The sequence below is a fragment of the Vulpes vulpes genome, chromosome 12, assembly GCF_048418805.1.
Source record: "Vulpes vulpes isolate BD-2025 chromosome 12, VulVul3, whole genome shotgun sequence".
Taxonomy (NCBI): domain Eukaryota; kingdom Metazoa; phylum Chordata; class Mammalia; order Carnivora; family Canidae; genus Vulpes; species Vulpes vulpes.
Genome location: NC_132791.1, coordinates 35,954,794 through 35,969,128, shown reverse-complemented (window position 1 = coordinate 35,969,128; position 14,335 = coordinate 35,954,794). Strand labels below are relative to the sequence as shown.

At 41.4% G+C, this 14,335-nt stretch overlaps 1 protein-coding gene across 3 annotated transcripts in view; it reads left to right on the top strand.

Moving 5' to 3' along the window:
• ADAMTSL1 (ADAMTS like 1) overlaps window positions 1-14,335 on the top strand; it is an 871,496-nt gene that overhangs the window by 756,715 nt on the left and 100,446 nt on the right. For all 3 annotated transcript variants that reach the window (XM_072728197.1, XM_072728199.1, XM_072728198.1), the window contains one exon: window positions 9,830-9,957. In XM_072728197.1, coding sequence (XP_072584298.1) covers window positions 9,830-9,957 — 128 coding nt within the window. The remainder of the gene's footprint in view (window positions 1-9,829; window positions 9,958-14,335) is intronic.

Genomic DNA, 14,335 nt, shown 5'->3' with positions numbered 1-14,335 from the left:
TGCATGTGTGCATCTAGAGACCTACACCACAAGCAGGGTAAAGCTAAACTGCTTCTTGCTTTTCAGTTACCCTGCATAAACACTGAACACTTATTGGGCCCCCCTACCCTTCACTACGCTGAGCTGAGATTCAGGCAGAAGCTAACTCTGGTTTGCATGTACACTGGTCAGAGGGTCTCACAAGTAACTCTTCCCCACATCTAGCATGTAATATGGGCAGGTGTACATTCAGTATTCCTACATCTGAACCCCAGTCCAGAAACAATACCTGTAAGGGCCTGCTGACATCCTTATAGAAAAGAAAATCCAAATTCTCTAAAATTGGCACTGGAAGTCAGATTACCAAATTGGGAAGGAAAGCTGGCAGAAGGGGCACCTGGGTGGCTCAGTTGGTTAAGCATCTGCCTTTGGCTCAAGTCATGATTCCAGGGTCCTGAGATCAAGCCCCATTTCCCTCCTGAGCAGGGAGCCCACTTTTCCCTCTCCCTCTGCCCCCCACTTTTGCTTGCTCTGTCTTTCTAATGCTCTCAAATAAAAAAATAAAATCTTAAAAAACAAAAGCAAGCAAGCAAGCAAGATGGTTGAATATCGATCCTTTCCCTGAGAAAACCTAAATCCTGCTGATAGCCCCACACTGGCAGAGAAGTCCCGGCTCACTATTCAACACTTTGGCCCAAGACTGAGCTACCAGTCAACATAATATGCATAATAAATAATAAGCTAATAAATGGCTTAAAGCATTTAAACAAGACTTTCCTAAAGGTTATGGGATTTTTCAAAGGAAATGCAGGTGAACAAGAAGAATCGTGTGAAACTAGATACTTTGAAGAAAATACTGATTCCTTCTTAGGGGTGAAAAGTGGCTCACAGGTAATATTCTGTCTACATGGAATCCTAGGGAAAGGGCTAATGCCAGGGAGTTTCTGCCTTTTAACCCCTAAGACTGTTCCTGTTTCTCCTTCTATCCTGGGTCTGCCTGATTTATGCTCATCATGTCTGACTACCCTCTTGGTTAGGAAGAGCAGTCTGAGCAGCCTGATGACATATAGAGGGCAGCCCACAGTGGCGGAAGGACAATAGGGCTAGATATGAGCAACTTAGGCTGGGATTCCCATTCTGCCACTTCTTGTCTATGCGAGTCCACTTTAACCCCTCTGAACTTTGGTTTGCTCATTAGCTAAGTTAAGACAATTTCACCTGCCCTTCAGTAGAGCAATGGTGTGTAGAACAGATAATATCTATAAAGAGCCAGGCACTCGTATAGAGTATCTATAATCATTGGCATATAGATACAAAGTCATTATATCACACCATCTTCCAGGACATCACAAAATAAGGAGGCTTATTCTCATTTTGAGGAACCTAGGAACAACCTGGCAGTTGTTCAAGGAGTTGAGATAGAAAGGTATGTAGGAAACATAGTGTGATGGATAATTAGCCTAAATCCAAGCACTAGGAGAGGATGCTTATTATATTCTTCTAACATTTTTTTTTTTGCTACTGTTTCTGTTCTGGTAAAAGAGAGAAATCTATGCTCTCTATGCTTATAGTTCCCAGACAGTATTGGACAACTTTCCAAAGTGGTGTTGAATAGGAGATGAATTAAGGAGTATTTGGAAGGCTTCGGCCTGGGCAACACAGAGTGTTTACAGATGGAAACTTCTCAGAATGGAAGAGAGAATCAAATGGGAAATGCCTCCAGGGTCAATATCAGGACCACAGCTGTGAATAACGCTACATGTAAAAGTCATAAGCACATGAAATACAATTTCCAAGTTTGCAGCGACCATAAAAACTGGAAGCAGGGCAGATAGAGAAGAAATCAGTTTCAGTTTGGTTTGGCTCATTTCCTTTGTAGAACTAAAGGCAGTGGGGATGACAAATGTTTTTCCCCGTTGAAAACTGGACAAATAGCAAGTCAGAGGAAAGGGGGCCATCCCAGTAAATACATAAGCCTGGGGTTGGGGTGGGGGAGTATTGAAGGTCAATATAAAGTCACAGAGCATCAGAGGACACAAGACAGTGACAAGCAGGTGGCACAAGTGAGGCACTGACTATTCCCTTACAGATTAGGAGGGTCTCCAAAGATCCCCCTAGTGGTTAATTAATTCTTCTTAGAAAAGCAATCAAGAAAGAAAGAAAGAAAGAAAGAAAGAAAGAAAGAAAGAAAGAAGAAAGAAAGAAAGAAAGAAAGAAAGAGAAAGAAAAGACAATCCTAAAAAAAGGCATAGTTCTGAAAAGGTGGTTAACATTGTTCTATAAATGAAGCACTGAAACAAACCAGAAGCGAAAATTCTTCCATATTCTAGGATTCTAGGTCCAGGTCAGTGAACTTTTCTTGTAAAGGGCCAAATAATAAACATTTTAGGCTTTGCAGGTCATCCTATCTTTGTCCCAACCGTTCATTTCTGCCATTGTAGCATAAAAGCAGTAATAGAAAGCCGTTCCAGCGGCATGGTGGCGCTCCAATAAAACTCTATTGACAAAAGCAGGTGGCAGCTGACCAGAGTTTGATCCTTCTCCCAGGTAAATAGGAAATCAAGTCAGAGTCATTTCATGCAGAGGTTGATAGTTCAAAATGAATTACCCAGCTAGCAAATAAAACTACAAGTATTACCAAATTCAAGATTTCATGAGTTGCTAAAGAGAAAGAAGTTGAAGAGTTTGGCAGAAAGTATTAGGACAGGGTTAAGAATGTGTGGTCAGGTGGCCTTTCCCATTCCAAGAATATTTTCTATACTTCCACCTGGAGCAATCGCGAAGCTTCCAGCATCAAATAAATTTTGGTTGGCAATTGCATTAAAAACAACCAAAGCTTTAAAAAGCTGCTCTAGCCAAATGGTGATATGAAACTCTTCATGAACCTCAAATCTGTTCCCCAAAATATCTGTACAAATCAAAACTCTCCCTTGCAAGTCTCTAGGCTACTATAATTTTTGGTTTCAGGAAAAAAAAAAAAAACAACTCTTGCTCACAGAGGAGGTCTTCTCACAGCATTTTTTTTTCCTTCAGCTTTAAGCTATTTAAAATCTAGAATATTCTTGTTAGTGATTATCCATTTCCCTGAGTAACTACAAACTTTGGCATAAATTACCCCCCACCAAAAATGAGGCCAAACCACATGCCTTCCAGTTATTTAAAATCCAGAATATTCTTGTTAGTGATTGTCCATTTCCCTGAGTAACTACAAACCTTGGCACAAATTACCCCCCACCAAAAATGAAGCCAAACCACATGCCTTACTATTAGGCCCCAGCGGATGCCTGGATATGGTTTTTTTAAAAGGTCAAAGGTCACTACTCATTCCTGATTCTACTATGCACTAGCTGAACAAGTTAATTCTCTGAGCTTTTGCTTCCTCTCTCAAAAGGGATGAAAATATCAATCTAATCACATGACCATGAGAATAAAATTATAGAAAGCTTATATACCTGTGTAATAAGTACCAGCCCTTACTGTCCCTTTGTGGTAGATTTGATGATCCTAATCTTAAAGGTTCCAAGGCAGGGGGAAAAAATCTGCATTTCAGGGTAAGTAAAAGTCGTCAGCAGCTCCTCCCAGGAGTTTGGAGCTGATGTTCTCTGCACAGCCTTTCACCTCACATATTTGCTTGTAAGCTCACTTTTTCCCAAATTTCATTCCTTTATTCTCTATATCTTTTTTGTTTTTGCATGTTCTAACATTTCAGTATATAGTTCATAGCTATATGAAAATATGTAGTTGTACTTATTTAGAGATTTCTGAGTCAAGACTGAAGCTGAGCCAGTTGCCAACCCAGTGTGCCATACGGCCTCAGCCTCTGCTCCTCTTTTCCACCCCCACCAAGGTAAAGGTACTGCAGCTCACTCCCTGCTTGCTCACACGGCAGACTCCTTGTCCCTCCCTGTGCACCTCATTGATGTTTTTATTTATTTATTCATGAGAGACATAGGCAGAGAAAGAAGCAGGCTCCATGCAGGGAGCCCTATGTGGGACTCGATCCCAGAACTCCAGGACCACGCCCTGGGCCGAAGGCAGACACTAAACTGCTGAGCCACCCAGGGATCCCCCTCATTGATGTTTTATTCCTGGAAAGCTCTACATTTCTCAGTCATTTACCCTTGTCAGAACAGTTTATCACAACATTCAGAATACATATGCTCAGACTTGGAGAATGAATCATAATGGCGATGAAGCACAAGCAACAACCTGTGCTTCCATAGGTTTTACCACATCAGGCACTCATCTGCATTCTTTATTTATGTTTTGAGAGAGAGAGAGAGTGCTCGCAGGAGTGGTGGGAAGAGAAGGGGGAAAGAGAGAGAATCTTAAGCAGGCTCCACGCCCAGAGCAGAGTCTAAAGCCAGGCTCCATCTCATGACCCTGAAATCATGACTTGAGCCAAAACCAAGAGTCAGAAGCTTAACTGACTGAGCCCATCATCTATATTCTTTAAACACCTGAGCTCAGGTAGCATACACACAACAATCCTAGATAGGTGCTATAATTCTCCTCATTCTACAGATAAGGAAACTGTGACACTGTGAGATACATGACCTGCCCAAGGTTACAGAGTGACTAAGTGGTAAAGCTGGAGTTGGGACCTAGGCAGTTTGCCTTCAGCATCTGCGCTCTTAACCACTATGCTGTGTTGTCAGTAGGAACATTTTTAGCTTCATTTCTCTGAAGATAACTAAACAAGTATCTATTCAGCATGCTAGCCCTGTACTGAATACTGAGGAGGGAATCATGAAAGAAGAAAAAGAGTCTCAGCCCTTGCAGTATTTCCAATCGAACTAAAGAAACGTCATAGAATAGAAAGAGTTTTATAGTACAGTTTAGAACAACTTTGAAAGATCAGGAAAGGGAGAAATCCCATGGAACATGGTAACACAGGACATAGAACTTGACTCATTCTTAATGGAATGGGAGAATTTGGAATGATAGATGGGAGGAGAAAGAGCATGAATTCATCCCCAAGGTAATGACAAAGAGAGTCAAAGAAGCCACCTTGACTAGAGAAACAAGTTAGTGTTGGGATGTGGGATAGGTAATTTTGCAAAGATGAGTGGAAGATACTATTCTAAAGAGAAAAGATTTTCCTATAATCTCCAGCATCCAGTCCTGTGTTGAGACCTAACATGGATTTAAGAATGCTTGCCTGTCGGAGCAGAAGGCCTGAGATGGTGCAATATGATGACCCAGGTAGCAGATGGGTATCTCTGTGTCCAGAGCTTTAAAATTTCCTCTTGAAAAGGAGGAGTTCCAAAATGGTAACATAGGTTAGCACCACCTACATTATTTTTAAAAATACCAGTTTTTCACTGCATTTGATGTTGAAGCTGATTTTTTTTTTTAGCTTAGAAAACAGTAAGAATGGGTCTTACTGCTTTATTTGATCCTCATAGAAACTGTCTGCAGTACTATCCTCAATTTGAAGAAAGGACTCAGAGGCTCAGAGCTGAAAAGTTCACCCAAGACCTCCACATGCCTCTGTTTCTTCTGATTGAAGTCAGAAGCCTTCCTCTCCACAGCAGCTTCATTTGGTCATGGAGGTCACTTTGAGAGATAGCCCTCAGACAAGAAAGTGGTGTTCATAGTTGAGCCAAGGGTTCAGGAGGCATCACAATGCCACCTCACTCACAGAATGCTAGAGACTTTCTTTAGGACACCCAGAGCTGCCTTTTTTTCAACTCAGCACACTTTCTCACTGTACATGACAAATGCAGAGGAGAAAGCCTCACCTCAAGGAGCTTGGACTTGGTAGGACTGGCCCATGGACACTTTGTCTGGGTCCTACTCACAAGGTGGACAAGGGCCGTACTTACGTAACAAAACAATTGTTTTTACTCTCTTAGCAGCTAGAATGCTCGGGAAGACAGGCTGTCACAAAGCAGCTCACAAGTAAAGGCCATCAGAAAAGCAAAACTCCTTTATTTTCCAGCTAACTGTATGATCAAAGAAATAAAGCAGTAAGTTTTAGCTCAGTAAACCAAAAGGGAAGTGGGGCATGGGTATGGGAGAAAAGCAGCTAGTATTAATATACCTAATGTGACCACAGGACCATTTTCTGTGTAGGCCTTAATTATGCCCCATTCCATGTCCCCTCATTCTCTGATTCCTTAGATTCCAAAACAACCCCAGAGAGATCTTTCTGGTTTTGCTTGGAAAGCAGCTCTATGTTTCTGTGTCTGCGCATTCTAAAACAGGCCTGTCAAATCCGAAGACGAAATTCAAGCTGACAGAAATCAGCTACTAACCAATTAAGTTAAATTAATAGAGCAGACGCCTGAAATACAAAGAAAAAATTTTTTTCCAGGAATCTCTCTCCCTGGATGCCAGGCTAGATAGAGTAGATGAAAACCAATCTCAGGCTTCACAGCGAAGCCCTTTCCTTTGCATTTGTATTTCCTAGAGAGCCCTTTATGGGAACCAACTCCAGAACTGCTGCTCCCCCTGGTGGCAGCCTCCAAACCCCCATCTAACAAAGTTTAGGACATACCAAAGACCTGATAAATTGAATTTAAAAAAGAAGAGTGCTAGACCAAGAATCTCTATTTCAAATTCAACTCTGCAAACAAATAACTCTGTAGCTCCTTTGAGCTAAAGAGTTCAGTTTTATGAGTGTAAATAATTTGTAAGTATATGTAATAAGTTCAGATTCTGTCCCCTGTAGGTTTTGTCTTAAATTAATATTTAAGACTGTTTTTATGAAGGCAAAGACTTAATCTTCTTTGTCTTTGTATATACATTTTATGGAATAAAAAAGCATGCAAATGGTAAATCTCAAGGTCTAGGTTCATTCCTTTCCACTCCCACTATTCCCATCCTAATACAGACCTGTTTGGCTTTTAGCCTGGTGTGAAGGCTCTCCTCTTCATCACCTCTGTGGGAATATTTTCCAAGCTTCAGACCTGCTCAGAAAGCATTATGGCTCACTCAGTAGTACCTGTGCCTGGAGGAACTACTAACCGGTACACCCACCTTTAAAAATGGGTGGTTCAGGCTTGGCAGTGGGTTTTGTACCTCCTGCATGAGATCAGGCAGATAGAATGGCTTTATGGGGAAAAAATGATCTGAATATGAAGATCTAATAAATTGGGGGCTACAGAGAATTGGTTAATAGCATGTGCCCTTTCCTCCCTTTCTGACAATCTTTACCACTCCTGTCCTTCCTCTCATTTAATTCTTCACTCAGAGTGTCCAACATTACCAACAAAAGCATCATTGGAAATGCCAAAAGATGGTCCGAAACTTCCTTATATACCTTAGTTTTACAGCTTCTGCTGCTGAGTGGGAAAACCTACTTCAGCTGGATTTTAGAAGTTGATAAGCTGAAATGTAGGAAGGTGAAGGGATTTGCCTGTGGTGACTATTTAAACAATAGCAGGGCCAAAATAAGGTTCAGAAGGCCAGTCTCCTAGCCTCCTGCTCTGAGTGTTCAATTCAAGAAACCTTTTTGAAGGGAAGAAAGAAGGGGTAATGGTTTTAGGGATGCAGCTATCCCAATGGACTTGGGAATTTAGCAAATTCTAATCCTTGACTTTTGAGAGCAGTAAAACAATAACAACGGACTAAACTCAATCATTATGAGTAGTCAGTTCTATTGAAATTTTATTAAGCCTGCTTTTATTATTGCTGTTTGGAAATCATTATGGAGGCATACATGTTCCTGAGACATCATAATGACTTAAATCATAAAGTAAATTTTTAATTTTTTTAAATCTGAAACAGCCTAAATACCTGAGGAAATTTAGCGACCATAATATGTTGTATCTGTTAAGATTCTCTTTTAAGATAGTGATGTTATTACATATTATGTGGTTTATCAAAGATAAGAAGTGTTATAGTCATCTTTCTCTTATTAGCTTCTTTGAAACAGACTAACATGTACTCGTCTGAGAAAAATCACTTCACATTTAATGAATGTGTGAGTGAAAGAGTGGATGCGTTCTACCCCAGTCTCTCGTGGCCTCCCTCCCACCCCTCACAAAACTCCAGCTAAAGTCCAGTATCACTTTTGTGGTGACTGTCCTCAACAGTTGTGGTGATGGTGTGGAATGGCACCGAATCAAACACAGACCATCCAGAAACTTCCCTTTAGCTGAGGTTTTCTATTTCCTTCCCCATTTTTACCAGAACCGAAGTAGATTGAGGACTGATACACATAAAAGGCTTATGTGCCTTATGCTTTGCCTCTTTCCTGCCTTTCCTCTGACAAGAGGTAAGAATAAGCAATGCAATTGGCCCAAGGCCAAAAATGGAGTTGAGAAGCATGGTCCATTGCCAGACTGGTTGCCCACCTGAGAATAACTAAGAGCTGACAAGAGGCATTGCCGACGTGCTCATACCCATAGAGTCTGGAGAGGACCCCAACAGGAGAGATAGTGAAGAAAGAAAAGAATTGTATAGTGGGGGAGAACATGTTGCTGGGGCAGGAGGTCCGACTCCTAGTCTTAATTTTACCACCAAGTCTTGTGAGTTCTTCTAACATTTTCATGCTTTCCCTCCCAACCTTTCCTAAAAAATGACCCTTGTTTAAAGCTTACTTCCTGCAGGTAGATGTTAACATGATATAAGGTGAACAGATCTTTGGGTCTTTTGAAACCAGGGAGGTGAAAATTATCACAAAGATGGAAATGACTGACTCTAGAAGCCCATAAACCAGCTGTAAGGCATTGCTGTGCCACTGAATGGTTTGCTGACGTATGCTGGCCCTTGACAGGTCCGGGCACTAGATCTCTGAGCTTCCTGTCATGTCCACCTCCCTGCCCTTCTGGATTCCCACCTCCACCTACACGATCCAGTTGTCATCAACCTTACCAAATCGCTGAAACATCTGCTTCAAGTCATCATTAGTCACTAATCTGCTTAACTGCCATGATGTAGCAGATGGTTCTTAGAATGGCATACATCCAAAGAAGAACAAACAGACTAAGATTGGAGCAGGTTTTGAAGCTCTTGCTAGGATGAGAATTACTCACAATGTAATTCTTATAATTCTTTTCAGGAAAAGCAAAGTGTCTGAACTGGATGGTGATTATTCTGAAATTCTCTACCATTGCCCTGAAGGGCAGGCTTTGCCTTCATTTTATCGGGCACCTTCTCTACAAAGGGTCCTTTATTAAGTATTATGGGAAACAATAAGATCTGGGTTTTATACCCTATAATGTTTACAGTCTAATGAAGGTAATAGATGTATATATGACTACTGAGAATTGAGAGGTAGTTAGACATACAATTTCCTTCAAATATATACACCAGGATCCTCTCACCAATATTTGACTCTTGGCTTCCTCTTACACACCTCCAAGCCTTTACTCCAGATGCCTTACTCCATGTCTGGAAGCCCTGCCTACTTTCCACCATCCAACCAAGCTGTACTCCTCCTTTATGATTTTTCCTTTTCCTTAATAAGCCTTTCCCAAATCCATCTGCACCATTCATTGTAACGTCCCCTCTCAGCCATGATGTGGGTGTTATATGTATTCAGCAAACATATGCTGTCGACTCCAACTGGTATTTTTAGATCAAATAATCAACAAGCTGCATAGGTAATCAAAAGCCTCATTTGGGGTTGCTGTCAGAATTACATCAATCAAAGTGGCAAGAAAGCCCGGGTTCCTGAGTGTCACTGTGGCTGGTTTGTCTCAGTTTTAGAACAGGGTTCCAGGAGCACATCAAGTGTCCGACTCTTGATCTCAGCTCAGGTCTTGATCTAAGGGTCATGAGTTCAAGCTCCATGCTGGGCACAGAGCCTGCTTTAAAGGCCTACTGCCTTACCAGTATTGAATGCCAAAAAGGAGTCAAATGACCTGATCAGGTCTCCATTTCTTTTCTGTTGCTCCAGGATTCTTCTACAGCCAGATGATTCCTTACAGATCCTGGCACCAGTGGAAGCTGATGTGGGTTTCTACACTTGTAATGCCACAAATGCCTTGGGATATGACTCTGTCTCCATTGCCGTCACATTAGCAGGTAACTTGAAAATCTTGTGTAGTTCAATTCAGAATGAAACCATTATTGAGTGTGTGCCTACCACATGCCCAGCAGGCCCAGGAACACATAGATTGATGAGATTCATACCCTACCTCCAGAGAGATTATAACCTATAGTTAAAATTAAATGGAGATGAGGTATATTAGGAGGAAGAATGAAATAAGTACTATAAATGATAACCTGAATGTGCAAGAACATTCATTCCATCTGGGATATATTAGAGTCAGAATGAGTGGATTTTGATAAGCAGAGATGGGGGAAATATTCCAGGAAGAAAGAACAACATGAACAAAGGAGTTGTGTACAAGTTCCATGTTAAGGAACACCAGTCATGACCTGAGATCATTGAATGCTCTTTTGAGATCCTGTCATTTCTGTGTTACACCTGTTGCAAAGAAGACTTTAAGACTCACAGGTAGTTAGAATTCTGTGGTCAGGATTTGGAGCAGGAGTGTTCTGTCCAATTCTGTTTTATTTCAACCTCTCGTTCTACTGCACCTGCCAATACTTTCCCTTTATCCATAGGGTTAGAAAACATTCTACACATGATGACTTAAGAAAACTGCTGTGCAGAGTACAGGGCCTCCTGAGGTTGTGGTCTTGTCATCATGTACTTTATAAAACCTCTCTTAACATAGGACACAATCCTTACCTTTGAAACTAAAAAAAGACCTTAGGTACCAACTGTACCAGTGCCCTCATTTCTTAGAGGCCAGCTCACCTGAGGTCATGTAGTCACTCAGCTAGTTGTAGAGATAAGGGGACTGGGGCCTCCTGAATCCCAGCTCATTGTTCCCTCCACTTCCCCAATGATCCTCTCAAAGTACGATCCTTTTACTCAGATCTGGGCCATGCAGTCTTTCTGGCGGTATGTTGCATGTGTTCATATTTATTCTTTTCAATTGCTGCTCCCGTCAGATGATTCAGTAGATGCTAGAAAAGCCAACGTCACCCCACACTGACCTCATCGGTCCATGCTAGGATTATGTTGTCACACTGTTCTCTAGTCACACATGCTACTCCCTTGCATATCTGTTTAGCAACAGCATTTCTGCCCCCATGACCTAAGGCTGCTCTGGAAAGGGACCTTTAGCAGGAGGCTTTCCAGGGAAGATAAAAGTCAGCAGTGAATAAGGCAAGCTGAGATTACCCTGGGGTGGATTAAAGACTGATATTATTAATGCCCCCCCCCCTTTCTAGTGAGTAGAACATTTGCTTTACTCCTAATGTATTCCAGTTACGGTCTTTATTCCCCTCTTTATACAGAGTCCAGATGCTCAGCACCAATCTCCTAAAATCTCTTCTGCCTTCCACACTTCAACCTGCCTTAGCAAGGGCACTGCTGACATCCTTCCAATTGCTGGCAAATAATGGCTTTTACAGGATTAAGTCTCTTGTTTATGTTTATCCAGATATGGTTCAGCTCCATTACAGACTAAATACCCTTTGTTCACCTGAATTTAATACGATTAATGGAAACCTGTCTGGAATGAAGTAAGGCAATTGTAACATCAGACTTGTCTTCAGCTCTTTGAAGAAGCCCTATTGGAGGCTGCCAAAGTGTTCAAAGCCAGGAAAGAAAGAGCAGCCAAACAGACACTGGGGAATGGGAGGAAGAGGCTGGCTGATGAAGTAGATCACAACCACCACACTTAGGGCTTATGGGACTATGTCCTTGAATTTCAGTGCTGGGCTTTGTTTAGGTCTGCTGGTGAATCTAATAGTCCCACTAAAAAATAAGCTTCAAAATGTATTTTAATGAGTTGCCTTAAGATTGCATTTGTGTCTTTAGCTGGGATTATCATCTATACTCATGGCATACCAGATCCTATTCTTCTTCTTTTTTTAATTTATTTATTCATGAGAGACAGAGGGGGTGGGGGGAGGCAGAGACACAGGCAGAGGGAGAAGCAGGCTCCATGCAGGGAGCCTGACGTGGAACTGGATCCCGGGTCTCCAGGATCCCACCCTGGGCCAAAGGTGGCGCTAAACCTCTGAGCCACCGGGGCTGCCCCCAAATCCTATTCTAAACACACCCCCCACCAAGTATTGAAGGGCCTTTAGCAATAACTAAGGCCTGAGTTTTATGCTCCATGATGCTTAGAGACTAGTGAAGGCAACAGATGCATACAGGACTACCTAGAATGGGGAGGTACTTATAGTTTCCTTCAAAGGTATGTTTCAAGATCCTGTGTAGTGATGTATAAAATACCACCCACTTAATACACTACGTTTAAGGGAAAAATGAGTGTCAAGCATTTCTGAATTTGTTTACCCATTATACTTCTTCCCTTGAACAAACCATATAACCTCACTGAGTGTTCATTCTCATCTATAAAAATGAAATTAATAATATCTTATGGGATTGTTGTGTATTAAATGAGATGGCATGTGTGAAAAAGCACTTAGCCCAATGCCAGTCACGTAGTTCACACTCAATAATCGCTGCGTTTTCTTTCTCTAGCTTTTCTAAAATGAAACACATCCTGAAAGCAATTCTAAAATGTGTAAAACATTAGTCCAACTTGGCTTCCATGTATTTTTCATTAGAAGTCTTCACACTGAAATTTTTCGAGTTTGGATTTAGGAACCAGTTCAGCTCACTTGCAATCTAATCTTCATGGTAAATCTCTGTGCTTCCATACTTCCAAAAACATTGCAGTTTTTGCTTTGGCTTCTGTATGGATTTTAGACTAGAAGGGGGGAAAAATCTTTTTGAAGTTCAAGATACTCAGGTGTCTCCATGATTTTGTAAGGAAGGTATAAATTTTGGTCTTCCAGTGTGCCTGAGATTGACCAGAAGTGGGGAAACTTGTTCATAATAATTCACAAGAGCAGGCACAGCAAGACAATTAAGCCTGAGGGCTCAGTAGCCTGTAGTCTGGATTGGAATCCTGGCTCTGTCACTTCCTGACTGTATAATCTCGAGCAACTTCTTTGCTCTCTCTGACTTGGCTTCTTCATTTGTTAAATGGTAAAAGAAGTAGTACTTGATTCAGACATTTGGGTGAAGATTGAGTACATTCATTCATATAAAATGCTTATAATTGTGCACTCAATATTTGTTAGCTACTATTATTGTGAAGATAATGCACAAAACAAAAGCCAAGTTATTTTTACAGTAGGGGAGACTCCTTTTCAGAAACCAGAATGCTCACAAATGCTTTGTAGAGTACCTCACCTTCCATATCTCCATGCCAGCCTGGGAAGTTGAATTAACCATCTGTGAAAGGCTAGACTTCCTGGATTCAGAGCCAGGCAGACAGCTTGTGGTAGGGAATATTTCACATGGCCCTGTTGTATGCTCCTTGGCCCACAACCAGACCTCTTCCATTGAGTTGTCCCATCCTCTGGATTGACTGTGTTGTCAGTTCTGCCTCTCAGATTCATTTTAGGTCCATCGCTACTCTGTACACAATTTTTCTTTAAATATGTAAACACCATTCAGCTTCAGGCATGCTATTACTGCCAAACCCTTCCTTGGTCTTCCATATTTGGGCTTGTAAAATATTATCTTTAGTATCCTTTTGTTTTTCTCCACACTCATCCATTATATATTGATTTATCTGTAAGTCTCAGAGATTTGAGAGTACTTTGCAAGTATTTTGCTAGTGTGTCTCTGCTTGGAAATGGCCAGCATTTCCTTGTCACCCTCACTGGTTCAGAATGGAAGCTCACAGCCCAGGTAAACACAGGGCCTCAAAATTCCTTCCTGTCCTGAACTGATTTAAGTAAATACCTCTTTCACTGATCAGAATGTAGATGACAGTAACATATAGTGGATGGGATGGCAATAAGGGGTAGGAAGGAGTATAAGAATGTCCCCAAAATATCACATCCCTAACATTTTGAAGTATTGATTGCTGTAAACCAGGTATAGATGATTCTAGGTGAAGTAGGGTTTCAAGTGTGCACAGAGATGGGCACAAAGACGGGAGAGCCATTGTGACTAGTCAGATTCAACACTCAGCCAGGTTGCTCAGAAACCTTCCCATCTGAATGGCAAAGGCAGGGTTTTGAAGGAAAGCAGTAGTTTCCTGGTAAATTGTTTCAGTCTGGATCCATGGAGGTTAGCTCTACTTACCAATGCAGATGAGTCCTATCCAGGTGTAGACCATGGATGAGGTCATAGCCATAAGGGAAACGTTTTTGGTTGTCATTGATTTTATAAGATCACAAAAGAGATACTGTAAGGCCTGCCTGACATCATCACTGGAAAATGAGAAGAAGATGAGGGATGAGCATATCTTTCATTGAAAGGAGAGAATACAGATGAGCTCATCTGAAGTTTTCACAGGAAGAGAGAGACAGAAAATATTTCTCCTTTCCTGGCATGCTTTTCTGCTTTTTTATGAGT